Source organism: Ascaphus truei, chromosome 6 (genome assembly GCF_040206685.1).
Source record: "Ascaphus truei isolate aAscTru1 chromosome 6, aAscTru1.hap1, whole genome shotgun sequence".
NCBI lineage: Eukaryota > Metazoa > Chordata > Amphibia > Anura > Ascaphidae > Ascaphus > Ascaphus truei.
Genome location: NC_134488.1, coordinates 131,465,816 through 131,492,461, shown reverse-complemented (window position 1 = coordinate 131,492,461; position 26,646 = coordinate 131,465,816). Strand labels below are relative to the sequence as shown.

The window sequence follows — 26,646 nt, the reverse complement described above, 5'->3', positions numbered from 1 at the left end:
CCACAAACGACAAACATATTTTTTAAAGACCAACTCCCGAACCACTACTTTATACCCACACCTGATTACGCTCCCCACACAAACTCGTATCCTCTCCCCTTGCTCAACAAATTGTCTGACACCCCCATCCAGAGCCTGGCCCTAGTAATCTTGCCTGTGGGCTTGTTTTGCGTAATATGCTATTACTTTCACATGAATTGCCTTAAGGGTCTCCCTGTATATTGTAACTGACTCCCAGTTTTGGTGATTGGGAATCAAATAGTTTGTTCAAAGTCACATGAAATTCGCTCTGGGTCTCAAACTGGGTTCTCCAAGCTCGACATTTTAAGCCACTCCTGACAAGAGTACCAGTACTCTGCCGGTCCATGACAACCAGCAGCCCATACACCGTGTGTAGCTTGGAAGGCATGCAAAGTACAGGTTAGTGTCTTGGGACTTCCTGGAGATCAGAGGAAATGGTCATAATAGTTTCCAGTAAACAGAACTTCATGGGCTGCACATCGAGTAATGTTTATGTAACCCCCTTTTCCGCCACCCGAAGGGAGATTTGGTTCTTGTTACCAGGTGTAGTGCTGCTCACCTGCTAGGCTCTCCGAATTCTGAGCTTCCGCCGATGTTAGTGGGGATAAACAGGACAGGTTTTCGGATCTGATGCTCTTACACTTGAGAGCCTGACAGGTGAGCAGCAATACACCTGGTAACCAGAACCAAATCTCCCTTCGGGTGGGGGAAAAGGGGTTACATTTAGTAGTCTCGGCCTGCAAACAATGTTATTCTCATTATGCACCTGAGAGCTATATAAAGGGATGCCAAAAAACAGCTCAATGCTTTGTTATTAATACCCCAGATACAGTACTCCTGTATTCCTTCCATCTTCCACTAGTCCCCTTTTCCTTTCAGTTTCTTCACTATATACTGTGTCCCTCGTACATTCTCCCTCTATGGAGATGTAGGAAGGGTGTTTTTGTAGGGAAAAGGTGCATAGAAAAATACATTTATATATAAACTACAATAAATAGTTTAGCTTTAAATAAAGATGTGGTTGAAAAAGTGTCTATCCCGGGGGGGCTCAACTCCAGTCCTCAAGCCCCCCCAACAGGTCAGCTTTTCAGGATATCCCTGCTTCAGCACAGGTGGCTCAATCAGTCCCTGCTTCAGCTAGGATATCCTGATAACGTGACCTGTTGGGTGGGCTTGAGGACTGGAGTTGACCACCCCGGTTCTATCCCATTCCCAGGTATCATTCCAACCCCATACCTTAACCATTTCACAATCCTTATATGGAGTTTCTTATGGATACTTCAAAAAGAGGTACTAGAAGATCTCGGAGTTCCATAACAAAAATATCCCCAATAGCATTAATTAATAGTACAATGTGTGGGCACTGAATCACCGCGGTGACACTTGACACGCACACACACACACACACACGCACACGCACACACACAGGGGACAGATCTAAAGACCTCTGAATGCAGAATTCTGACATTATCAATCTTAATTATCACCTCAAATCTTCTCGAACAGGGTCACCAATTCTAATTAGAGATGGAAGACAGATTGGTGAGGCGGTGCAGCTGCCTTGTGAAAATGATGCAGACCGGGACTGGACTCCGATCAGTGCAAAAGCTTTAATGGCACATAACAGCAAAGAGATCCACTCTTACGCGTTTCGCACTGGAGACCTCGCTTTATTAAAGAGTACTCTTTGATAAAGCGCGATTTCTCATGCTAAACGCGTAAGAGTGGATCTCTTTGCTGTTATGTGCCATTAAAGCATTTGCACTGACCTGAGTCCAGTGCCGGTCTGCATCTTTTTCACAAGGCAGCTGCACCGCCTCACCAATCTGTCTTCCGTTGCTTACCTTCGGTAGAAAGCACGCCGTCACCGCCAGCGTCCGGAGCCCACGTCCAAACAGTGAGTCAATTCCGGTTTATTGTTGGTCCTGCTCATACAAGACATACCTCATGCCAGAGGCTATTGGGGGGACCTGACCACTGTGTTACATTGTGGCTACGTGGGACACTTCACTTAGGCGATTACTGTGACAAAGGATTATTATGCTCATGTATTTACAGAGTTTGGAATTTACTGAGAAGCGCCACTAGGGGGTGTTGGACTCCCATCTCTTTCTCTCTAATTAGAGATGAGCAAATTATTCATCAACATTCAAATATTCGCAGATTGATTTGAAAAAAAATGAAATTTCTCTACAGTATCTTAAAAATGTCCGTGTGAATGTATGCAATTCCGCCCACTGGCCACTCTTTGTAGGAGAGAGAGGGAAATGGGCACCCCCTGAGTTACCTGGGAAATATGCTAATAGGAGTCACTTGCATATCCGATTAGCATAATTTCCCGTTATCTCAGGGGTGCCCATTTTCTGCACAGTTGTCTCTCTCCATGTTGTTTGAGGGGGTGTATATAGCACTTGGGACTCTAAGAACAGTGACGCAAAGTATTTGCGGGTTGAGTTTTGGCATTCACCCATCTCCGATTATAATAACCCCCTTGTTACAGATTCCCCACCAGGTGGGAGATCTCTTTATCTTGCCTGGTAACATGTCATAGTAATAAATAAATTGCCAAGTATCTTGTGCGAGATGCTGGCTCTCTTCCAGCTGAGGGATCAAGTGATCACTTCATTCAGTCAGTTTCCCAGGAAGACTTTCTCAGGGTTAAGCAGCACTGCGTGTTCTGTCTTTGCTCGCATGTGGTCAGTGGTTGTTATCATACTTAGAAGTGTTGCTTATTTGATCAAACTTACTACAGCATATGATGTGCAAACACTTTCAAAGACATCAATCTGTCTTCATAACACGCACCATGTCCACATTCTTTACTTTTCTCGAGAGCGCAACATATTCTTTGCCAGAGTTCAAATCTTTTCATTTAAATATAAAACTTGGGTCTATAAATAGTCAGTATAAGCGCATGTTGGCTCCGTCCCTAAAATAAAGCTCACTGGACAGATGCGTGAGTCTGACCCTGAATTATAGAGTTTCATAGCCCTTACTAACCCCTTCATTGCCAGCGGGTTGTACCACCTCCCTCCGGCACTTCCTGGCCACCTGACCGCTCCTTGGAACGACCAGGACCCAAACAAAGGGTAATGACGTACAGTGGCATCAAATGGGTCCTGGTGTCGTTCTTTTCTTGATGGGCACCATGCGTCATTATGGCACTGAAGGGGTTAAACGCGAATACAAGTAGATAGCTGTAATATTATTGCATTTTGCTGTTGGACAATCATAGTTACTGTATGTGTGGCCCTGGACCTTCACCCACTATTTCCCGGCACGCCGCACTTCTGATTTAGCGATGGGGTGGCACTGGCAGTGTGTCCAGGAAGTCTTCCTATTGTATGGAGAAATCACTGGGTTAAACAGCCAGTGTAGTGAAGGATTTATGCTGTTTAAGCTCGCAGGCCTCCATTAAAAGAAGGCTTCCCAGTGCTTGAGATATGTTCCCCTCCATTCAAATGGACTGGACTCAAATCTTCTCCAGGAAAGGGCTTATTGAATAAGGCCAGGACCGCAGACAGATTTCTCGGGGCCCAGGACTAGAGTTATGACTGGGTCCCCGTCTTTGGTCTTGCGAGCCCCCCCATTTCACACCTCGCCAGCCCCCACTATTCCCTTCCTCTTCCCATGTTTTTTTCTCCCCTCGTCTCACCTCTCCCCCGTCCATCAATTACCCCACTCTCACTCAATCCCTGGTCCCAGCCACACATGTATTTCTCTCCCCTGTCTCACTCTTACTCCCTCACTCCTCTCACTCTCCCCCATCAATTACTCCACTCTCTCAATCCCTCCTCCTCCTCACACTCATTCTCTCCCCACTCACACATAGAGAAAAAAACAATATATAGAAAAAAACCAATACATAGAAAAAAACACCCAATACATAGAAAAAAACACCCAATACATAGAAAAAAACAATACATAGAAAAAAACAATACATAGAAAAAAAACAATACATAGAAAAAAACAATACATAGAAAAAAACAATACATAGAAAAAAACAATACATAGAAAAAAACACCCAATACATAGAAAAAAACAATACATAGAAAAAAACAATACATAGAAAAAAAACAATACATAGAAAAAAACAATACATAGAAAAAAAACAATACATAGAAAAAAAACAATACATAGAAAAAAACACCCAATACATAGAGAAAAAAAACACCCAATACATAGAAAAAAAAACCAATACATAGAAAAAAACACCCAATACATAGAAAAAAAAACAATACAGCTCAACCCCGTTATAGCGTGATCCGTTACAACGTGGATCCGCATATAGTGCGATGCAAGCGTGGCTCCCAATTTGCATACTTATGAATACTTTACAACACGGTTATTGGTATCTTAAATACTTTATTGTACAATGTAGAAATAATTGTACATTATTTCTACGTGATCCGCTTATAGCGCGATGTGATTCTTTGGACCCCAAGCACAGCGGTATAAGGGGGTTGAGCTGTACGTTGGGAAAAAAACAATACATAGAAGAAAAAACAATAAATGGAAAAATAAACAATACATAGGAAAAAAAAACACCCAATACATAGAAAAAAAAAACAATACATAGAAAAAAACAATACATAGAAAAAAAACACCCAATACATTTTAAAAAAAACACCCAATAAATAGAAAAAAAACAATACATAGAAAAAAAACAATACATAGAAAAGAAACACCCAATACATAGAAAAAAACACCCAATACATAGAAAAAAAACACCCAATACATAGAAGAAAAAACAATACATAGAAAAATAAACAATACATATAAACCCTTACCTTGCTGCTGGTTACAGGTGTCAGGCCTCTGGCCAGGCCCACTGGCTGCAGGGAGCCTGGTGACCAGACTAAGCAGTTGGGACCGACTTCTCGTGGCTGCCGTGCCCCGGCTCTCCCCAAGCTGCAGGCCTTTCCCTCACACTGTCCCACGCCAAACGTCTGACATCAGCGCAACGGGCCTCCCTCATGCTGGTGCCTCGAAATCGTAGCCCAGCTTACTTCCGGTGCACGCCAATGTCAGAGGGCCCGGCGTGGGACAGTTAGTGAGTAGGGAGGCCGCAGCTTGGGGAGAGCCTGGGCCTGGTGGCCAGAAGCGGTCAGACTCAACTGCTTTGTCCAGCCGCCGGGCCCCCCGCAGCCACCAGGCCCGGGACACTTGTCCCGACTGTCCCCCCCTGTCGGCGGCCCTGAATAAGGGCCTCAGAGCTACAAATATATCAAACTGTACTTTCCTAACTTGGCTTTCTCGGAATGTGTGCCAAGAACCCACGGCTTTTCCTAGTAAGCTGTCACATTGATATTTGGGATTTGTACCAATAGAAATAGATATTAATTACAAAAAAAATAAGCGATGTAAAAGTATTATGGATCTTCCCATGCTCTCGTTTCTAAATTAAATCCGTGCTCCTAAAATGAGGGAAAGTAATGGAATGCAGGTTTGTGGGTTGGTGTAATTAGTTTCTCTTCTTTTGCCTTGGCATTTCCTTAGGAAAAATGTCCAAAACAGTTTCTGATTGGGGCACCATCGCATGGAAACTCCCATTGAATTCAGTTGGAGTTTGTGTTAGTGTCGCAATTCTCAGTCACAATTTAATAACCCCGCCTCCCTCCATAGTGTGTTAAATTGCATGTCTGTGCCTATACCCTCCTATACAGTTACTCTGCATGGGGATGCTGCATATCATGGTGGGAGAGGTGGTTATCGGAGGCTGACATCGGAGCTGCACATACTGTACAGATGCTGTGATCTTCAATTCATTCAAAGTAAGTGAGATGTGAAGGTGGAAACTTCTTCTGCCTGTCATGGTTTCTTCTTTTTAAAAACAGAGCTTCTTGTGTGTATACAAAGTGTTTTGTCCAGGCTGTGTGTGTTTGTGTTGTGTGTGTACAGTATGTACATATGGAGTATTTGTCAGGGATGTGTATGTATATACAGTACAGTACTGTATGCAGTATTTGTCAGAGCTGTGTGTACATATGAAGGCTTTGTGTGTGTGTGTTGTGTTTTGTGTGTTAATGTATGGAGCGTTTTCACAGAACTGTATGTGTGTAGTGTACAGTATATATGTAGTGTTTTGTCAGGACTGTGTGTATCTACAGTATATGGAGTGTTTGGTAGGGCAGTGGGTGTATATATGGGGTGTGTATGTGTAGGTGTATATATGTGTGTGTAGGTGTATATATGTGTGTGTGTGTGTGTGTGTGTGTGTGTGTGTGTGTGTGTGTGTGTGTGTGTGTGTGTGTGTGTGTGTGTGTGTGTGTGTGTGTGTGTGTGTGTGTGTATATATATATATATATATAAAATGAAAATATTCCTGCATGCTCATTTGCATGTCTTAGACAGGTCTGCAACCCCGCCTTTCACCATTATCACCCAGCACACAGCACTTCCACTGCAGCAAGGGATTCTGGGAAATGACATGCAAATGGGCACACAGTGTCACCTTTTGCTTCAAAACCATTTTTAACATGGTTCCCTATAGGCTTAAGCTTGCTGCATGGTCACAGATTTAAGCACAGCCAGGGTTAAGATGCATAGCCAGAAAACCCACCCACAGCCAGACTGTTTCAACCTTAATGGACACGGTGTAATATGTCATGTGTTATTCATCTGAGATTGTATTTAACCTAATTTTAAGACCTGCTAAGGAACAGATGATTGTTATTATGTCCTGATATGTAAAACCATAGAATTCAAAGAGGGTGTACTTTCTATATCACACAACTGTATATATATAATGGGTTTTGGGGTTTTGAGCTTGCTGGGATTGTGTTTATTAATACATAGAACATACTACCACTCCATATATAGACAGGACAGACAGTCCAGCTAAGTACACACAGTAGTAGTACTCTAGTATGTGTGTGTGCGTGTGCGTGTGCGTGTGCGTGTGTGCATGTGTGCGTGTGTGCGTGTGTGCGTGTGTGTGTGTGTGTGTCAAAAGGAGTACTACAGAACGTGGCCAAATGTATACAACATAAGACAGAAATGCCCAATACTACATCCAGTGTGACAAAATACATAGTAAAATACTTCAATATTCTCGTGAGTAAGGTTCATTTAATTAAACCCTTTGGCCAAAGCGTTATAAGCCTGCAAGCCACAGCATGACCAGTGTGCAGCCACGTCACAGCATGACCAGTAAGCAGGTCCTAACACTAACTGTAAAAAAACTCATTTACCTCTGCTGGAGGGAGAATGATGGCAGTGGGCCTGTCCACATAGGGACATGGAAGAAACTGTATGTTCTATGTATACTGTATGAGGGATGTTTGGCTGCAGTGTGTGCGGTCTACAAACACACAAGCGTCTGATTGCTAAAGTCTCTGTGCTGTAAAACAGGGGAAGAACCAGTGGAAACAAATTACACCGTATTTATCACAATGAAGATTCCAATTAACTTTAAATGAGATTCCTTTTCTTATAAATACGGTGCGGTTTGTGGTCTGTTTGTTCTCCAGTTAGGCAGCTGGGAGACTATAGTTGGTAGACCGCATGCAGCAGCGAGTGGCAAGGCAGTGTGTGTGTGTGTGTGTGTGTGTGTGTGTGTGTGTGTGTGTGTGTGTGTGTGTGTGTGTGTGTGTGTGTGCGCATTTATGTGTGAGTGTGTGTGTGTGTGTGTGTGTGTGTGCGCATTTATGTGTGAGTGTGTGTGTGTGTGTGTGTGTGTGTGCACGCATTTATGTGTGAGTGTGTGCATTTATGTGCGAGTGTGTGCATTTATGTGTGTGTGTACATTAACTCTGTTTGGAATATAATGCCCACATTTATAAATATGTATTTGAGAAAGAAACCCACGGTAGGTTTTCCTGTGTTGAAACCCGTGACTGCTTTACAGGATGAACTCCACAACAGACTCTGAAAACGCCGAGCTGCGCCATGTCGTACAGGTGGCGGTCACAGTGACCTTCAGCCTTATATTCCTTCTGGGAGTGACGGGGAACGGGACTGTCATTTGGATTACGAGCTGCCGCCTCCGGCGAACCATCAATACAGTTTGGTTTCTCAACTTGGCCCTGGCGGACTTTGTCTCCACATTCCTGGTTCTGGTCACTGTCCTTTACCTGTCACTGGACCTCCACTGGCCGTTTGGGCCCATCCTATGCAAGCTGGTTAACTGCATCTTTGGACTCAGCATCTATGCCAGCATCCTCCTGCTGAGTGCCATAAGTATTGATCGCTGTGTGCTGGTGCTCTTCCCGGTCTGGTGCCAAAATTATCGCACTCCCAGGCTCGTGTCAGCAATGTGCTTGGTGATTTGGATCCTGTCTGTGGCTCTGGTACCAGGCTCCTACACCTTATCAGAGATGTCCACAGAGAGGAACCGCAGCTCCTGCAAAAACCTGGATGTTTTTGAGGACTGGGAGAGACGAGAGGCCGGAATCTTCACAGTCTGTATCTTTCTCTACCAGTTTTTGGTCCCCCTGAGCATTATACTTATTTCCTACGCCATTCTTCTGTGCACACTCCATAGGAAGAAGCTGAACAGGTCCAGCAAGCCCTTAATTGTTGTCACTGCAGTGGTCTTCTCCTTTTTTCTATGTTGGCTGCCCTATCATGCCTTGGCACTGGCTCGGGTATCTCTGGGGGGGCTACCTCTTTTGGTCAACTTAGTAGCTGTGCCCCTCTCCAAGTGCTTGGCCATGTTCAATAGCTGCATCAACCCTATACTCTATGTTTTTGTTGGACGGGAATTCAAAGATGCAGTCAAGAGGTCACTGACCCAAGCTTTTAAAACCGCCTTTGAGGAAGTGCCCTAGTAAAGAGACAACAAATGTATAATTGTCAGACTTGGGACTCCATCGATAGAAACAAGATCTAAATAAGAAGCTGTCCGGATTATGCAGAACAATTGGAAACAAAAGCCAACTGATTGACTTTTCTTCTCCTTGCTGCTACCAGACTTCCACTACAATAGCAGGATGTACTGCGGCCTATAGACTGAAACCCCAGGAAATGTCTGGCACTGGTCAATCCAACCGCTGATATAGTGAGGGAATAGAATAGACAACAACTGAAATTAATCTAAAACCTTCCCCCTCTCCGCCCTCTACCTCACATTGAAGAACAGTGTCATACTGTATAAGCGAGCCCTCTGATTTTAGTTGAGTGAATAATGGGTTTTATCACACCCAATCCTACAATCATATGGTTGAAATTTAGGGCACCAAGAATCGTTATTTGAGCCTCTATCCTAGTTATGGTACACAGTAGATAACCTTCTAGACTCACTGAGATAAATAACTTCTGAGCTGTACCTAGATCTGGGGATAGTCACACTGCAATATAACAGACAGGGTTACAGTCTGACAGAATGGAAACCAGCACAGACCAGCTGTATCATTCCTCGGATCCGATTGTCCCTGCTGCATGGTGCTCATATTAAACCATGAATTGTGTATATTTTTAAAGCCATGTGTGTCCTTGGTATAGATCGTGTTATGGAGTCTTGTGAAATGAGTCCAATATGTTTATTCCCTTTGTTACCTGAGAGGGTTGAGCCGTTTGCTGTTGTTCGCTGATGTTAAAGTTTCTCTATTTCAATCTGAAACTCACCTGCCCCTTATCCCCTGTACCCAATTTTCCAACTCTCTCTGTCCATGAAATGTCTGTGAATTGAATGTATAGCCCAGTTCATGTAATGTAACTATGTATTGTTATAACTCTGTGCCCAGGACATACTTTAAAACGAGAGGTAACTCTCAATGAATGATGTCCTGGCAAAACATTTAATAAATAGATAAGCTACCGTTCAAGAGTTTACAGACTAAGAAAAGAATGACTGGCTGGGATTTAAACCACAAACATATTTTTTGAAGACCAACTCCCTACCCACAACACTATACCCACTCCTGATTACGCCCCACACTTAAACTAGCATCCTCTCTCCTTGCTCAACAAATCGTCTGACACCCCCATCAAGAGTCCGGGCCTAGAAATCTTGTGTGGGGGCTTGTCTGCATAATATGCAATCACTTTCACATTAATTGCCTAAGGGTCTCCCTGTATATTTTAATCCTGTTACTGACTCCCCGTTTTGGTGCTTGGGAATCAATTAGTTTGTTCAAAGTCACATGAAATTCGCTCTGGGTCTCAAACTGGGTTCTCCAAGCTCGACATTTTAAGCCACTCCTGCCATGAGTACCAGTACTCTGCCGGTCCATGACAACCAGCAGCCCATACACCGTGTGTAGCTTGGAAGGCATGCAAAGTATAGGTTAGTGTCTTGGGACTTCCTGGAGATCAGAGGAAATGGTCATAATAGTCTCCAGTAAACAGAACTTCATGGGCTTCCCATGGAGTAATATTTAGTAGTCTCGGCCTGCAAACAATGTTATTGTCATTGTGCACCTGAGAGCTATAGCCATAAAGTGATGCCAAAAAACAGCTCAATGCTTTGTTATTAATACCCCAGATACAGTACTCCTGTATTCCTTGTATCTTCCACTATTCCCCCTTTCCTTTTAGTTTCTTTACTACATTTTCCCCCTACATTCTCGCTCTATGGCGATGTAGGTAGGATGTTTTGTAGGGAAAAGGTGCATAGAAAAATACATCTATACTATAATTCTAAGTTGGATTCTGTCTGTTTGTTTGTATGTCCGAAGCATCGAAATCTCAGAAACGGCACCACGTAGCACAACAAAACCTTCACTGTACAGTACATTCTGCTGCGGATTTGTAGGTCAACGCAACTATTTTGAGCCTCTAATGTGAATCACCTCCCAAATTATGGACATTCTAAGTTTCTCTCGGCTGTCCAGCAAATTTGTTAGAGCAGGGGCGGGAGGAGTGGCTACTAAGGAAGGGGGCATGTCCTTGCCTGGATTTGGGCTGTGTGTGTGTGCGATATGAGATGTGCGGGGGAGATGTTCCAGCAGGGGGGGAGGGGAGAGATGTGCCAGCTAGCAGGGGGAGATGTGCAAGCTAGCGGGGGGAGATGAGAAAGCGGGGCGGGGGGGTGACATGTGCCACCAGCGAGGGGAGAGATACCAATGGGGGGCGGTGGCCATCAGCGAGGGGACATGCCACAGCAGCGCGGGGAGATGTGCCACCAGCGGGGGGAGGGGGGCGGGGCCATTTCCGGCAGCGGGGTGAGACACAGACAGACACACACACATATACACACACACAGACAGACACACATAGACACACATAGACAGAGACAAATCTCACCCCACACTACATCCAGCAGCATTCCCCGGGCACAAAAGCTAGTTTATATATAAACTACAATAAATAGGTTAGCTTTAAATAACGATGTGGTTGAAAAAGTGTCTATCCCAGGGGGGAGTACTGATCGTCTGCATCGATGGTAAAGGGACCTGGACAGGCTTAGGGGGATCTCTGTGTTCTTCTTATCAGTGGTTCAGCGCCTCCAGCGGTGATGAGACCCATGGTATTTGGATGTCAGTCCCCATCACTGCACTCCTTACCCCTCCTGCCCAGGAACTGACACCAGGCAGAGGTATAGTTGAACAGGGAAGAAAAACGAAGCACCAAGTCCAGCTGTAGAATAGCAATAACACCAACAGGGATACGTACCAAAAATAAGCTATTTAATAGGATAGGATAAAGGACTGTAGAGGTCCGAAACGCGTAGGTGTGTTTGTTACTTTGCCTGGATCCTATTAAATAGCTTATTTTTGGTACGTATCCCTGTTGGTGTTATTGCTATTCTACAGCTGGACTTGGTGCTTCGTTTTTCTTCCCTGTTCTACATTCTGAGTACTGTTACGGATGCACATTCAACCCTGGACACTGGAACCCAACTGGACTTACTGCTTATGGTGGATGAAGATTCCCAAGTGAGTTCGTTCCATTTTGCCCTTATTACAATATAGTTTGTCATAGGATGTTTCTTCTACCGGTCACCTGCTGGTGTCATTGACATTTCCTTACTACCTGGTCTGTGGGATTGTCATTACCGGGCTACATTCCTAGAGACACTATATATATATATATATATTCATTCAAGGGTTGTTTTCCTGTTATTCACTCATCTGGCTTAAGTATTGTCTTGAGAGCACCACACACATTTTTTTGAGAGGTATAGTTGAACAGGGTTTATTGTTGTGCACAGCTGCAGCAGCTCTTCAAAGCAGCAGTATGGTGTCTCCAATGTCCCAGGACTTCTAGATGTGCTGCCCCGATATTATAGGGCCTTAAGGCTTGATGGTCTCTAGGCCTGAGAACTTGACCTGTTGGGCGGCTTGAGGACTGGAGTTGAACACCCCGGTTCTATCCCATTCCCAGGTATCATTCCAACCCCATTCCTTAATCATTTCACAATCCTATATGGAGTTTCTTATGGATACTTAAAAAAGAGGTGCTAGAAGATCTCGGAGTTCCATCACAAAAATATCCCCAAAAGCATTAATTAATAGTACAATGTGTGGGCACTGAATCCCAGCAGTGACTAATAGCGGTGACACGTACTGTTTGCACAACAACCACAGCACTGCTTAACCTTCCTTGAAAAGATGTCATCGCCCAATGCAGTCACTAGAACTTTACACACAGACACACAGACACACACGGGACAGATCTAAAGACCTCTGAATGCACAATGCAGAATTCTGACATTATCAATCTTAATTATCACCTCAAATCTTCTCTAACAGTGTCACCAATTCTAATTAGAGATGGGCAAATTATTCGTCAACATTCAAATATTCGCTGATTGATTTAAGGGGAAAACATGACATTCGCCTACAGTATCTTAAAAATGTCTTTAAGCATCCGTGTGAATGTATATAATTCCTCCCACTGGCCACTCTTTGTATGAGAGAGAGAGAGAGAAATGGGCACTCCCTAAGTTACCTGGGAAATATGCTAATAGGAGTCATTTGCATATCCGATTAGCATAATTTCCCGTTATCTCAGGGGTGCCCATTTTCTGCACAGTTGTCTCTCTCCGTGTTGTTTGAGGGGGTGTATATAGCACTTGGGACTCTAAGAACAGTGACGCAAAGTATTTGCGGGTTGAGTTTTGACATTTCACCCATCTCCGATTATAATAACCCCCTTGGTACAGATTCCCCACCAGGTGGGAGATCTCTTTATCTTCCCAAGTAACATGTCATAGTAATAAATAAATTGCTAAGTATCTTGTGCGAGATGCTGGCTCTCTTCCAGCCGAGGGATCAAGTGATCACTTCATTCAGTCAGTTTCCCAGGAAGACTTTCTCCGGGTTAAGCAGCACTGCGTGTTCCTTCTTTGCTCGCATGTGGTCAGTGGTTGTTATCATACTTAGAAGTGTTGCTTATTGGACTAAACTTACTACAGCATATGATGTGCAAACACTTTCAAAGACATCAATCTGTCTTCATAACACGCACCATGTCCACATTCTTTACTTTTCTCGAGAGTGTAACAGAGTTAACATATTCTTTGCCAGAGTTCACATTTTTTGATTTAAATATAAAACTTGGGTCTATAAATAGTCAGTATAAGCGCAAGTTGACTCCGTTAAAATAAAGCTCACTGGACAGATGTGTGAGTCTGACCCTGAATGTGACATCACATGTCTTATAGAGATACATAACCATCACAGGAGGACACTGTCTGCTCTCACACTGCCACCTCTTTTAAAGTCTCAGTAAAGCCTTGCGTCATTTTTATTACCTGGGTTCGCTGTCTCTGTGATTTTGCGCTGGTGCTCTGGATCTCCTGCTGCAGTTTTACTGTGACTTCCTGTGACTCCTATACCCCCGCGGATGAGCGGTCTTTATTTTCAATGGCCAACAGGACTTAGAGCTTCGCAGTGGGTCTACACTAGGAGGTAAGAAGATTTATGCAATACTATATCAGGGGCTGGCGGCGAAAGTTGGGTCCGACCTCTGGCCAGGTCCTCTCGCAGCCAGGCCCTGGCTCTCCCTTAGCTGCACCTGCAGGCCTCTACTTTGTCCCACGCTGATGGGCTTCTCTGATGTCAGCGCGCCAGAAGTAGGCTTGGCCCAGCTTCCGCCGTCCGACGGCATGGAGGGAGACCCGGCGCACACCATCTTGTGTGGGACAAAGGGATAGAGACCTGCAACAAGGGAGAGTGGGGCCCGGCCACGAAAGGATCGACAGCTGTGTGTAGTGCTAGCCGGACGGGCCCCACACAGACCATCCACAAGGTAAGTCTGTTTTTTATATGTATTGAAGGGGTGGTGGTCTTTCTAATATATATTGGAGGGTGAGGGTCATTTTAAATGCATTGGGGGGCTTTTTAAAATGTATTGAGGGGTGGGGGGTCTTTTGTATATGTATTGGGAGGTAGGTTTTTTTTTTAATGTATTGGTGGGTGTGGGGTCTTTTTAAAATGTATTGGTGGGTGGGGGGTCTTTTTAAAATGTATTGGTGGGTGGGGGGTCTTTTTAAAATGTATTGGGAGAGTAGGGGTCTCTTTAAAATATATTGGGGGAGTGGGTCTTTTTATTATGTATTGGGGGAGTGGGTCTTTTTATTATGTATTGGGGGAGTGGGGGTCTTTTTATTATGTATTTTGTGGGAGGTTGAGTGAGAGTGGGGTAATTGACGGAAGGTGGGGGCGAGTGAGAGGAGAGAGGGGGGAGGGAGTGAGTGAGGAAAAGAGGGAGTAAGAGGGAGATGCAGGGGAGATAAATACTTGCGAGGCGGGAGTGGGTGATAAGGGGTGAGGGAGTGCGATAGAGGGGAGAGAAATACATGGGAAGAGGGTGGGAAATGGGGGGGGAGGCTGTCAATACCACCGGGGGGGAGGGGGGCCGGACATAACTCTAGTCCAGGGCCCTGGGAAATCTGTCTGCGGGCCTGACAATATCCTCCAGGACCTCCCTTAAGGAAAGGGTTAAGCCACATTAGCTGGTTTATTGGGAATAGAGGGGGTGGGTGAAGGGGGTACTTAGCCCTGTATACAGTACAGAAGAGAAGATGGAAGAAAAGAAAGAAAGAAGAAGGAAGAAATGAAGGACTAACTTACCGGAGACGTCTCTTCAATCAACATATGATAATGGACTTTCTCTGCATCGGCTGTTAGAGGAGCATTGTGTCGTGGGTCAAGAGCTGCTGATGGATTAAAATTTGGAGGGTGAAGACAGCAAAGGTAATAAACACATTGATTGTATTTTATTTCATTGTGGTTTTTTTTTTAGGTTGCCTGTTGACTTCCCCTTTCTGGATATAAATAAGCACAGTGACAAGCAATGCATTTTTTTGCATTTTTTATAACTGTAATGTATTTTATTTGGCGCTTGTTTTTTTTTTAGGTTACCCATTGACTGCAATAGTGGCAAAACATGCCCATATTATGGGCATGGTTTACCACTGTGCCAATCAGTTGATTTATTGGCATTTTGTTTATAAATGTAATGTTTTTTATTCAGTGCTTATTTTTTTATTTGTAGCTTGCCCATTCATTGTAAGTGTGGCAATCCATTCCCATATTAAGGTGATTAATGGGTTAGTGGCCATTAGTTTGTTTTTTTATTGTTATTTTGTTGCCCGCGGAGGACAAGGAGGAAGATGAGGATGGCCTTCATCCTGGCAGGGGTAAGTAGCACTTTCATTTATTTTATGCTGGCTGGGTAATGTTTTATTTTTAATGGGCAAATGCGTTATTATCAATATCTGGATAATAGGAATTTTGCCCATTTCTGTACTGTTTGAAAATTCCCGCGGTGGCGGCCGTTTTAGGATAAAGGCGGCCGCCACTGTATGTGTTGGGGGGGGGGGGAGAATGTGATTGTATTGATTTGTATTGTATTGCACTGTTATGTTTTTTTGAATGGGGAAAAGCCATCTTTGGCTAATAGCATTTTTACCCATTGCAGTGTGGTTTTGTTGGTACGGGGAGCGGGTGGGTGAAGGGGGTAGTTGCCCCTGGGTGGGTGTTTAGGCATTGTGGGAGGGTAGCGCGAGGGTTTAACCCATTCCTTACCATAGCGGTTGTAACCGCTAAGGTAATTAAGGGGTTAACTCCTACTGCGACCCTTTTGCGAGGCGTAAACACCCTCCCTGGGTCAACTGCAAGCTTCATCTACCCCTCTATCAACAACAAAGCAATGCCTGCTATTTATCCCCTTCATTGCCTTACCAGTTAGCTGCTAAGGTAATGAAACTGGCTGTAATTTTATATTTACTGCAGAGGATTGAATCCGGGAATCACCGGGGCTGAAAGAAATACGCTGGTCAGCTCCGGAGACCAGCGGTGACCCACGGGTACTCGCAGAGATGTGGGGGCCCCCGGGGACCCGCAGGACTCCCCGAGGACTCCCAATATCAATACTATGCAGTACAAATAAAAGAAACTCCTTGCTCTGCATATTGTAATTCCTTTAGCGCCAACCTTTATGTGATGAAGGTTGCAAGTTTTTATAGTACTATATGCATTTTGGCATTTAGTCAATAGCAATTATTTGGGGCATTTTTTGACTTACCGCACGGCTTGTTCTAGCCAAAATTTTATAGTACTATAAAAAGTCGTTTTTGTGTGATATTGCACGGTTATTGGAGCTTTGTGAATAGCTGCACATGCAATATCGCACTGTAAGGGCATTTATAGTGCTATAATGCACGTATCGAAGTTTAGTGAATAAGCCCCACAAAATGAGAACGCCGCAGAACAATGTCTTATTCGGCATAAAAAGTCAGGTTATCCCAGAAATTGAGAATGGACTAGAAGTGGGCAAGAGCACAAATATGTAAATCAGGGTACTAGGAAAGAGGAAGTAATAATTGCCTATATATAATGTAGACTAGTAGTCATGTATTGAGAGAGCTATCCCAGATTGGGAGACCAGAGGCATAGAAATCAGGCTACGCTCGGTACGTATATTCTTCCTCATTTTTGGCCGCAAGCGTATATAAGAATTACACATACGCTGCTTTTGGACATAGAAATATATACACGGGGTTGATCTCATCTTACTTTATATTTTTGTATTGTATAATAAAAACTGCTGAAGCTGTAACACCCCTATCCCCCTCCCTAATGGAGATCTGATTGTACTGGGTGTTACTGGTTCTGTGGTGCTAACCTGTTTGGGGATACAGGGGGCCTAAGTTTCCGCTCATAGGGAGCTTGGGGTGCAGGGTGCAGCGCCTCCACCTGTGAGGATCCCACCGCAGACGAGATGTCCCCTCACGAGAACACACATATATATATACACTGGCGACACACTTTATTCGAGCTCGGCTAGTCCCACGAATTCGGGTATACCCGGGTGTATTGAGGTTTGTGACTGTTTTCTGCCCGAGTGCATTGAGATATTTTCCAGGCAGGGATTGAAGCATTTTATTCCTGCTGGCTGCAATACTGCACAGTATATATATATATACTGCATTACAATTCATGAATTTATGCCATCTGGTAGACACGCGAAGCATTGCAGCCTATTAAATCCTAATCATTATCATTTAACAGATCAGCCGCCCGTCAGCCAGGCATGAACCCAGGCTGGGAAGGCAAACGCAACGGGGCTTGTCAGAGGTGAGGAGCGGCGCATTCCAGGTATCTGCCAGGTACATACCGGGTATTTGCTCGAATAAAGTGTGTCGGTGCAGTACAGTAGAGGCAACGTTTATTCTAACATTTGCCGTAAACTAGCCAGGTTACATTCTGGGTATGTGCTGGGTATGTGCTGGGTATGTGCTGGGTATGTGCTGGGTATGTGCTGGGTATGTGCTGGGTATGTGCTGGGTATGTTCTGGGCTAGTTTGAGGCACGTTTAAGGCATTTCTGCATTGACTAACGACCCATAGGATTAACACAGCAGGGATCCCTGGCAGTCCAATTCAGTTTGAATGGGACTGCCAGGGACCCCCGCTGTTAATCTGATAGGCCATTAATCAATGCAGAAATGCTGGGGCTAGTTTAAGGAAAGTTTAAGGCGTGTATTCAGAATGTACCTGGGTATTTTGGGGAATTGCCACTGGTTTTTGTTAGAATAAGAGTTGCCTCTACTGTAAAAGAGATATCATCAATGTCCTGATCTGCAGTATAAACATGCTATGGTGTAATAAAGTACTGACAGTGTCACCTCTAGGTAATAAATCCTCAGACACTTACTGTAGGTGGTTTGTTCTTTAAACTGCAATAGTGCCAATCGGGCCACTATTGCATGGAAGGTACAATTGAGCTCAATGGTAGGTTCTGTGTTAGTGCCACGATGGGCACTAATACGGTTTAATGGATAACCCCCTTTGAATCTTAGTTTGTATTCATCCAAACAATGCTGCATATGGCCCTTCCCCAGAGATATTACATTGGAGGTTTCTGCATCACCCAACATGACAGAATAAGTGCTGCAGATATAAAGGTTTCAGTCTTTGATGCTGAAATCCTTATAACGCAGAGAAGTGGCACAAGAATAAAAGGATCTTCTTACTATCGTCTCCCAGCTACAAAACTGGGGCAAAAGCAGTGCAAAAAATAGCACCCGATTAATTCGGGTGCAGTTTTTTCCCGCTGCTCTTGCCCCTGTTTTGCCGCTGTGAGACTTTCATGTATAATCCCCAAAGACCCCAGCACAGGTAGGACTGACAGAATATGCCAGGGGAACATGCAATATGGCATAAAAATAACAATGTACCCTGCTGTGTGTCACCATTTTACTTTAAAAAAAAGGTTAAAAAAAAGTTGTATTGCTTTTGTTTAATATTTGCAGCATTTGATTACCTTTAATGAAAACCAATTACCAAGCTGCCGATTAATATGTTCTGTAATCAAGCTAAGATATTGCTCACCCGAGTTCATGTTACGGCCGCATTTCACTTTCAGTCAATCCTTCAATCAGTGTAATTCAGCAGCTACAATGTATCCTTATATTACTAAGGTAACATTGTGTATTGTTACAGTTTGCAGCTCAGCGCAGTCTCCTGGTGGGAACATTGCTTCACTTTACTGGTTGTGATTATTTGTTGCTAAATATCTTGCACTGCTGAGGTGAGCTAACACCAAAGGATGCCCAGGATATTAAAACTCACTAGAAATGGCATTAAGCATTACATTTTATATTTTTTATGCAGTAAGTATTATCTAATACTACAAAACTGATTTTATTTAAAGAAAAAAAAAATAAGACTTGCTGTATGTAGGATATTAAATACTTTGCTCCTTTAAGGCTGGGACCGGACACTTCATGAGATGGGTGCAGGGATTTAGATCTTAGCATTAATTTTTGCCGGCATGTTATTGAATAAGCTCCAGTCTTGGTAAATCCAGGCAGATACCTTTTATAGGAGCGGTAACCAAGGAAACGCTAGAATGAATATTATGTGAAGTTTCTCCCTTTTAGGGGGAGGGAAAATAATGTAAAGGATGCAGGGAAAGAGAACCTGCTACTGTCATGGAGTGGGTAGGTGGAGAGTGGGTAGGTGGAGAGTGGGTAGGTGGAGAGTGGGTAGGTGGAGAGTGGGTAGGTGGAGAGTGGGTAGGTGGAGAGTGGGTAGGTGGAGAGTGGGTAGGTGGAGAGTGGGTAGGTGGAGAGGTGGTAGGTGGAGAGGTGGTAGGTGGAGAGTGGATAGGTGGAGAGGTGGTAGGTGGAGAGTGGATAGGTGGAGAGGTGGTAGGTGGAGAGTGGGTAGGTGGAGAGGTGGTAGGTGGAGAGTGGATAGGTGGAGAGGTGGTAGGTGGATAGTGTGCAGGTGGAGACTGTGTAGGTGGAGAGTGGGTAGGTGGAGAGGTGGTAGGTGGAGAGTGGATAGGTGGAGAGTGGATAGGTGGAGAGTGGATAGGTGGAGAGGTGGTAGGTGGATAGTGTGCAGGTGGAGACTGTGTAGGTGGAGAGTGGGTAGGTGGAGAGGTGGTAGGTGGAGAGTGGATAGGTGGAGAGGTGGTAGGTGGATAGTGTGCAGGTGGAGACTGTGTAGGTGGAGAGTGGGTAGGTGGAGAGGTGGTAGGTGGAGAGTGGATAGGTGGAGAGTGGATAGGTGGAGAGGTGGTAGGTGGATAGTGTGCAGGTGGAGACTGTGTAGGTGGAGAGTGGGTAGGTGGAGAGGTGGTAGGTGGAGAGTGGATAGGTGGAGAGGTGGTAGGTGGAGAGTGGATAGGTGGAGAGTGGGTAGGTGGAGAGTGGATAGGTGGAGAGTGGGTAGGTGGAGAGTGGGCAAGTAGTTGAGTGTAGTAGATAAGGATGAGTGCAGTAGATCAGAGCCTGGCATCTCAGTAATGTTCGGTGAGGGGGGCACAGTGTGCGGATCCTGGCACCTTAATAGTAAGCATGAAATGAGAAGGGCACAAGAATGAGAGACCCAGCATTGCCAGTCTGTGCATTCAAGCATCTAATTATCGGTATCAGAAAGTCAGCTGTAATGGGGTTAGTTTTATACATGCCTAACAGGACAGAGTGCCAGCTCTTCAGGTTAATATCCCATATATAGAGGCCCTCTGATCTCAGGGAGGCGTATTAAACTTGTGTTACATGTACGTGCTGTCGTTCTTCTCATCTCGTGTTACCAACTATCTCTCAATCTAACATATAACTGCCCTTTCTTATCATAGTTTGCAGAGGAATGTGACAAATATCTCTTAATCCCCTTTATTCCCCTAGGGCCCTATGGTCTAAATTCACTAATAATCGATTAAATGAAAAATTGGGAATATTAGTGTTTAACACCAATTTTATTTATTAACCTATTCCCTAATTCTGTATCACAGTGGTGACGCAGTGAGGATGAGAATGTTACAGCTGCAATAGGCTGGCAATATATTTAGCACAGTGTATGCAAATGAGCACGTAAATTAAAGAGAAAAAAAAAATGATGTTGGGAGGGATGAGCCCCCTCAACCTGACGTGTGCTGCAGAGTATACAATCCAGGGATATGCAGTCTGTATACTTATTGCCAACAGCTCCGGACAATAAGGAGTCAATGAACACATAATGCAAGCAAAGTCTCCTGACTTAACCCCTAATGTGGGAGTAGCCTAGCGGTAAACGCAGGGCTGACCGAAGGCGGTCTCTCAGCCGGCTACGGACCCCTCTACATATAAATCCCGCACATGTGGCTGGTGCACCTGGGGTGGCTTGACAGAAAAAATATGTAAAGGAGTCACTTACTCCAATTGTGCTGCTCCGTCCGGATAGGCGTGCTCCAAGCTGTTTGGGATGAATGAACGAAGAACCTCTGAACGAAGGGAGTAGATCAGCGGGCACTGCTAGCAAAAAGATGATGAGGCTGGACTGCGCAAAGGGGTGAAACGCGTTAGCGCGCACAGGGGGTCACGCCCTCTTTTTACCTGATTTTTGCTCATGGTTTAATGAAGGCATTTTTTAGCGCTTTCCAGCCTCATCATCTTTTTGCTAGCAGTGCCCGCTGATCTACTCCCTTCATTGAGAGATTCTTCGTTCGAGCAAGTAAATTAGTTCAAATGTGTTACCTGTTCCCCACAAATTTAAATTTGATTTATTATATATTAAAGATTTCATTTATTTGATGTAGGCCATATGCAAATACAATGACACAAATGGAAACACACTTTGCCTGGCATCTTTAGTGCACAAAAGTTTAAAAACACAACATCCATTCAAAGTCCCGCCAGTTCTGTATTATAGATAACATCTTAGTTTCATAACATTAATCTCTGTATTTTGCTTGCACATGACAGGACACTGCTAGAAATTGGTACTGCTGTTCATCCTGTTCCCTTCACCATCAGTAGCCCTGAGACCAGTGTTCCAGAGGAGGATCTGGAGAAGGGTTTTCTGGTTGACGATACCTTCCACTTGATGGAGATGATGAAGAAGATGAAGAAGATGGTTAATACCATATGGTTTCTCAACCTGGGTGTGGCCGACTTTTTATTCGACATCTTCCTTCCACTTCAGATAACTAGGTTTGCTATGAATAATCACTGGCCCTTTGGTCGGGTAATGTGCAAGGTCATCTTCACTGCAATTTTGCTAAACATGCTGGTCAGTGTCTCTTTCCTAATGGTCATCAGTGTTGACCGTTGCACCTCTGTTCTTTGCCCGGTATGGTCAAAAAATCATAGGACACCCAGGTTAGCTTCCGTCATTTCAATAGTTACCTGGCTGTTGTGTCTGTTTCCCAGTTCCCCGTACCTCGCGTTCTATGATACTCTGCATGACCCTGGTAAGAATATCTCCCTCTGTTATATTGCATATGTCTCCAGGAATAACGGGACCACATTTGACTATCACACACGGAAACTGAGGCATACTGCTATGTCCATCACCCGATTTTTGTCCATGTTCCTGATCCCCTTCGTCATCAATCTGGTCTGTTATTGTCTCATCGCACTCAGGCTGAGGAGAAGTGAAAGTCTTTCCAGGTCTTGGCGACCTTTCAAGATTATGATTGCCATTGTACTTTGCTTCTTCTGCTGCTTGTTCCCCTTCAACATCTTCCATCTATTGCAAATCATGGACATTGACAATAAATGGATTTATGATTCCCAATTTCTTAGCATTTCCATTTGCTTGGCTTTCTTCAGCAGCTGCCTTAATCCCCTGCTCTATGTCTTTATCGGTCGTGACTTCAAGGAGAGCTTAAAGAAGTCTATTCCATTTCTTCTGGAAAATACCTTTAGTGAGAGGTGTAACCTTGATTTTGAGGGTCAACATGATCAGACCAGGGTTGGATCCGAACTGGAGACTTTCCAGCCATAATTTCCTGTAGCGATCCCAATATGTATTTAATACTTGGCCTTTGTAAAGCAAAAGAAGTGCATGTAATTTTACACTTAATTTGTGCAAATAATGCTATTACAGATCAATACCGATACAATAATCTAATACAATAATGTATAAGAGCATCAAATAGAAATGTAATCGCTGGGAAACAGGAATCCCAGTTGTAAGCTCAGATTCCCACTAATCATTAGAGATGTGCGAATGTTTTCAATTTTACTTTGCAAACTGTGTTGGATTTTGTTTTCATTTTGCATTTATAAAAAATGTTATGTTAGTTCACATTGCTCAGAATTTCACCAATATCACCATATTTTGCCAATTTCACTTGAATGTTGCCACTTCTCACCAGAATATGGCAGTGAAAGGCAGGGTATAAAAGACCCTGTGGCCTCACTCATTGAACTTTAATACTTGGGGATTTTTTTGCAAAGATTGCCATTTGTGCACATTTTGTAAAAAAAATAAACTGCAAATGATGCACAAATGTTACCTATATCTGTACTAACCAAGCTCATCTTCAGGGATTATCATCATTCCTACAGCATCTCCAAGTATACCAAGACAAATTTCCCTAGCCAATTCCAATCTGGGTTTCGTCCCAAACACTCCACCGTAACTACCCTGCTAAAAGTTTGCAATGAAATCCAGTGTGGAATGGAACGGGGACAACTCACTGGTGCAATATTCCTAGATTTTGCAAAGGCTTTTGACACAGTTGATCATGCTATCCTGCTTAACAAACTCCTGATCTCCGGAATAGGGAAGCATGCTTTAAACTGGTTTCAGTCCTACCTATCAGGAAGATCCCAATATGTGTCCATCTCATGCTCTAACTCCAACCCCCTGGATATCACCTGTGGTATCCCGCAAGGCTCTGTTCTGGGGCCCCTACTCTTCTCAGTGTTCATTAATGATCTTCCCACAGCTTGTAAGGAAGCCTCAATACACATGTATGCAGACGACACAATCCTATATGCACACAGCCATAGCCTCTCTGACCTTCAACACATACTTCAGTCTGACTTTTTGAGACTCGAAAACTGGATTTCCCAAAACAAACTGTTTTTAAACACTGACAAGACTGTAACAATGGTATTTGGGACTGTAACAGGGGAGTAATCCCTGTTCAAGTGATGTGCCTTTAATCTAGCAGTGTGGTGGTAACTGCTGGTAGTCAATTAATAAACACCACCTGCCTGATTTAGATTGCTTACAAAAGCCTGTCTGTTGAGACAGGTAGTGACTCCTTAGCTAACTTGTGAGCTGACCTTTGAAGACAGAGCAGGGGTTCTTGAGTCTCCCAGGAGAGACTGACCAAGAGAACACAGATCTCTGGAGCTGACCATGTCTTGAGCTCTGCCAGAAGACACCGCAGAGCTGATTTCAAGACACAGGGAAAACTACTAAACCTGAAGCTGACACACCCTGAGGGAAGGGAGCTGAACCAGGAACTGAGAAGATTTTCCCTCCAAGAAACAGATAAGACTTTCATTCTTAAGAGACTTCTTATATCTGCTTATTTCATGCTATGTGTTTGGGGCTGTGAGAAATTCTTGACTAAGGGAGATGTGAATTAATTGCATAGTGTTTCACTAGAAATACTCCCAAGTGAATAGAAGCTTTGTCCCCCCCCCCCCTGTGTTTGGATGGATTTCCTGATGAAAAGGAAAAGGCACAATAAAGCCTTATTATAATTTCACCTTATAAAAGTCTCCAATTGTGTACCTCTGTGAACGTCCGTCTACATATGGTGTCCAAAGTGGGAGGAGAGGTGTCTTTGTAGTTAAAAAGGACCGGAGATTTTTTATGTGAATTTTTTTTTTATGCTTTTTGCCAAAAAACAGTCTGAGCAACTTAGAAAAAAAAAACCTCATGCAGCAGAGATCAGAGTTAAAGGGATACACACCACTGAAAACTTACAAAACCATAGATGGACTCTTTGCCCCAACCCCAAGAGGAGAGAGACTGCTGAAGCAGCTAAACCTTATTTGCCTATTACAAAGTGTAATATGGTCATTGAAATAGGGGTTTTGCCTTCCAGCCATAGTCAGGGTTCAAGAAGTGAGTCAGCCCTTAAAAAGGGATAGGTGTTTGTTGTTTTCAAAAGTTTCGCTGAAGCAGTGAATACAGATGGTGACCCACGAGCGGTACTGATTTTGCAAATAAAGGTTGCCACACTGCATAGGGCTACCAGCTGTGAATGGAGTATATGCAGAAAAGTATGAAAATTGATACAAGACTGTGCTGAAGCAGGGGAATTTTTAGCAAACAAATGCTGAGTGTAAAATTGCCCTATAGGGGAAAAAGGGATTTCTGAACTGTGTAAAAGGTATTTCAAAGCCAATTGCTGAGTGTTGAGTCACCCTGTCAGGAATGAAAGAAATAGTCCACTGCAAAGAATGTTTTTTTTCTGCAAGTAAAAAAAGTCTGCCTATATATATCTTGGGAGAAAAACAGACACCCAAAGTGTGAAGTGTGAATGCCATAATACCCAAAGATGAGACAGAAAATTACTGAACTCAGGCAGAAAACCAAATTCTGTTGCTGAAGCGGAGGGATGTACCTAACAAGTAAATGGTGTAAAGCAAATAGACTTTTTTACCTAGCAACTGCACATCTTGTATACCTGATAAGAGAAAATGCATGCACAGTACTGCTGATATTGTAAAACTTATCAAAGAAAGAAAAATTCTACAGAGATGCCTGTGAGAGCTACGACCTCTACACGCAAAATATGCCCACCTATAGGACTACCACAATTGGGGGTTCTAGCAAAAACAGTGGCAACAGCTGCAATAGCGTCAGGAAAAAAATGACACCTGATAGCCTAAAAATGGAGGACAAGATGCAGCGTTCCTGTAATGAACCCTACCCCACGGAAGAGTGGCCCTTCCAGTCCAATAAAGAGGAAGACATCTCTTACGGGGAACCCGAACCGAGTAACACCCACAAAACACCCCAAGAATGGTGGGGGTGCCTGAACTCGGCACGAACAGAAAAGACCGCTCCCTTTGATGACGAATATGATCAGCAGGAGACAGAGCGGGAGCAGTGGATCACCGAATATTTCCGTCAGCTATTACAGTTGCAAGAAAAGCCAGGTGGATCCAGTGACGCTGCTAAAATTTAAAATAAAGGAAACCCCAGTATTCCTGATGGGACGGAGTCATCCAAAACAAAAAAGCGGAAAAAGAAAAAGAAAAGCGGTTTTTCACTTACCGTGGAAGGAACAGACACGTCCGCAGATCCTGTGGAGGAAAAGGGGGACCTAGTTGCCCTGCTGCCTAGAGAAAATGGAGAATTCGTCCCGCGGTTAACCGAATATCCAGAGGGCCCAAGGCAGAAGTCGTGTACCCCAAAGAAGTGTCTGTCCGGTGCCAACAGTGAGGAACCCTCAACCAACCATCCCAGGGAAGTGGAGCCGGAACCAGTGAGTGACGATTCCTTGACCAACCCTGAAGATGCCCTGAAAAATGCCAGGCATGACTGTGATATGCTCCATGAACAATTGAAACAAAAGGAAGATGGTTACACAGAGCTACAGAAAAATAACGTGAAGCTACAGGAATATGTGCTTGCAATGTACTCTTTAGCCAGGACAGAATTGGACGATCTCAAGACTGAGCTAGATACTGCAAATGCTACTATTTCCGCCATGAATGAAAAGCAGAGCCAATCTGATAAAATGGTGGCTACGCTAAAGCGGAAGTATGAGGAGGCACTGAAGCAGATGACAGTCTTCCAGCAAGAGGTTCATACTCTTCGCATAGAGCTGAATGCCTCACGACAGGAGGTCAACAGTGTCCGGATAGAGGTGGACGTATCTCAGAAAGAGGTTCAGACACTCCGCAGAGCACTGGATGCTTCACATCATGAGACCAACAGCTGCCGCACAGACCTGGAAGTTTCCAGAAAGGAACTACACAGTCTCACTGAGGAGCTGGACATTGCTAAAGAAACTATTGCCAATCTTAATACAAATCTCCAAGTCT

General features: G+C 44.1%; 2 protein-coding genes across 3 annotated transcripts in view; both read left to right on the top strand.

Annotated features, from left to right (window-relative positions):
- Positions 1-10,039, top strand: part of LOC142497915 (chemerin-like receptor 1) — a 109,866-nt gene extending 99,827 nt beyond the window's left edge. For both annotated transcript variants that reach the window (XM_075606361.1, XM_075606360.1), the window contains 2 exons: positions 5,688-5,795; positions 7,871-10,039. In XM_075606361.1, coding sequence (XP_075462476.1) covers positions 7,872-8,792 — 921 coding nt within the window. In that variant the 5' untranslated portion in view covers positions 5,688-5,795; position 7,871 and the 3' untranslated portion in view covers positions 8,793-10,039. The remainder of the gene's footprint in view (positions 1-5,687; positions 5,796-7,870) is intronic.
- An 11,071-nt stretch (positions 10,040-21,110) lies between these two features.
- LOC142498167 (chemerin-like receptor 1) lies at positions 21,111-22,630 on the top strand. The gene is made up of 2 exons (XM_075606676.1): positions 21,111-21,193; positions 21,607-22,630. The coding sequence occupies exons 1-2, from the start codon at positions 21,111-21,113 to the stop codon at positions 22,628-22,630; spliced, it is 1,107 nt and encodes a 368-aa protein (XP_075462791.1).
- The last annotated feature ends 4,016 nt before the right edge of the window (positions 22,631-26,646 follow it).

Coding starts and splice junctions, on each gene's coding strand:
- LOC142498167 (XM_075606676.1), top strand. CDS start 21,111: ATGAACGAAGAACCTCTGAACGAAGGGAGTAGATCAGCGGGCACTGCT. Junction 21,194..21,606: donor AGGCTGGACTGCGCAAAGGG/GTGAAACGCGTT, acceptor TGCACATGACAG/GACACTGCTAGAAATTGGTA.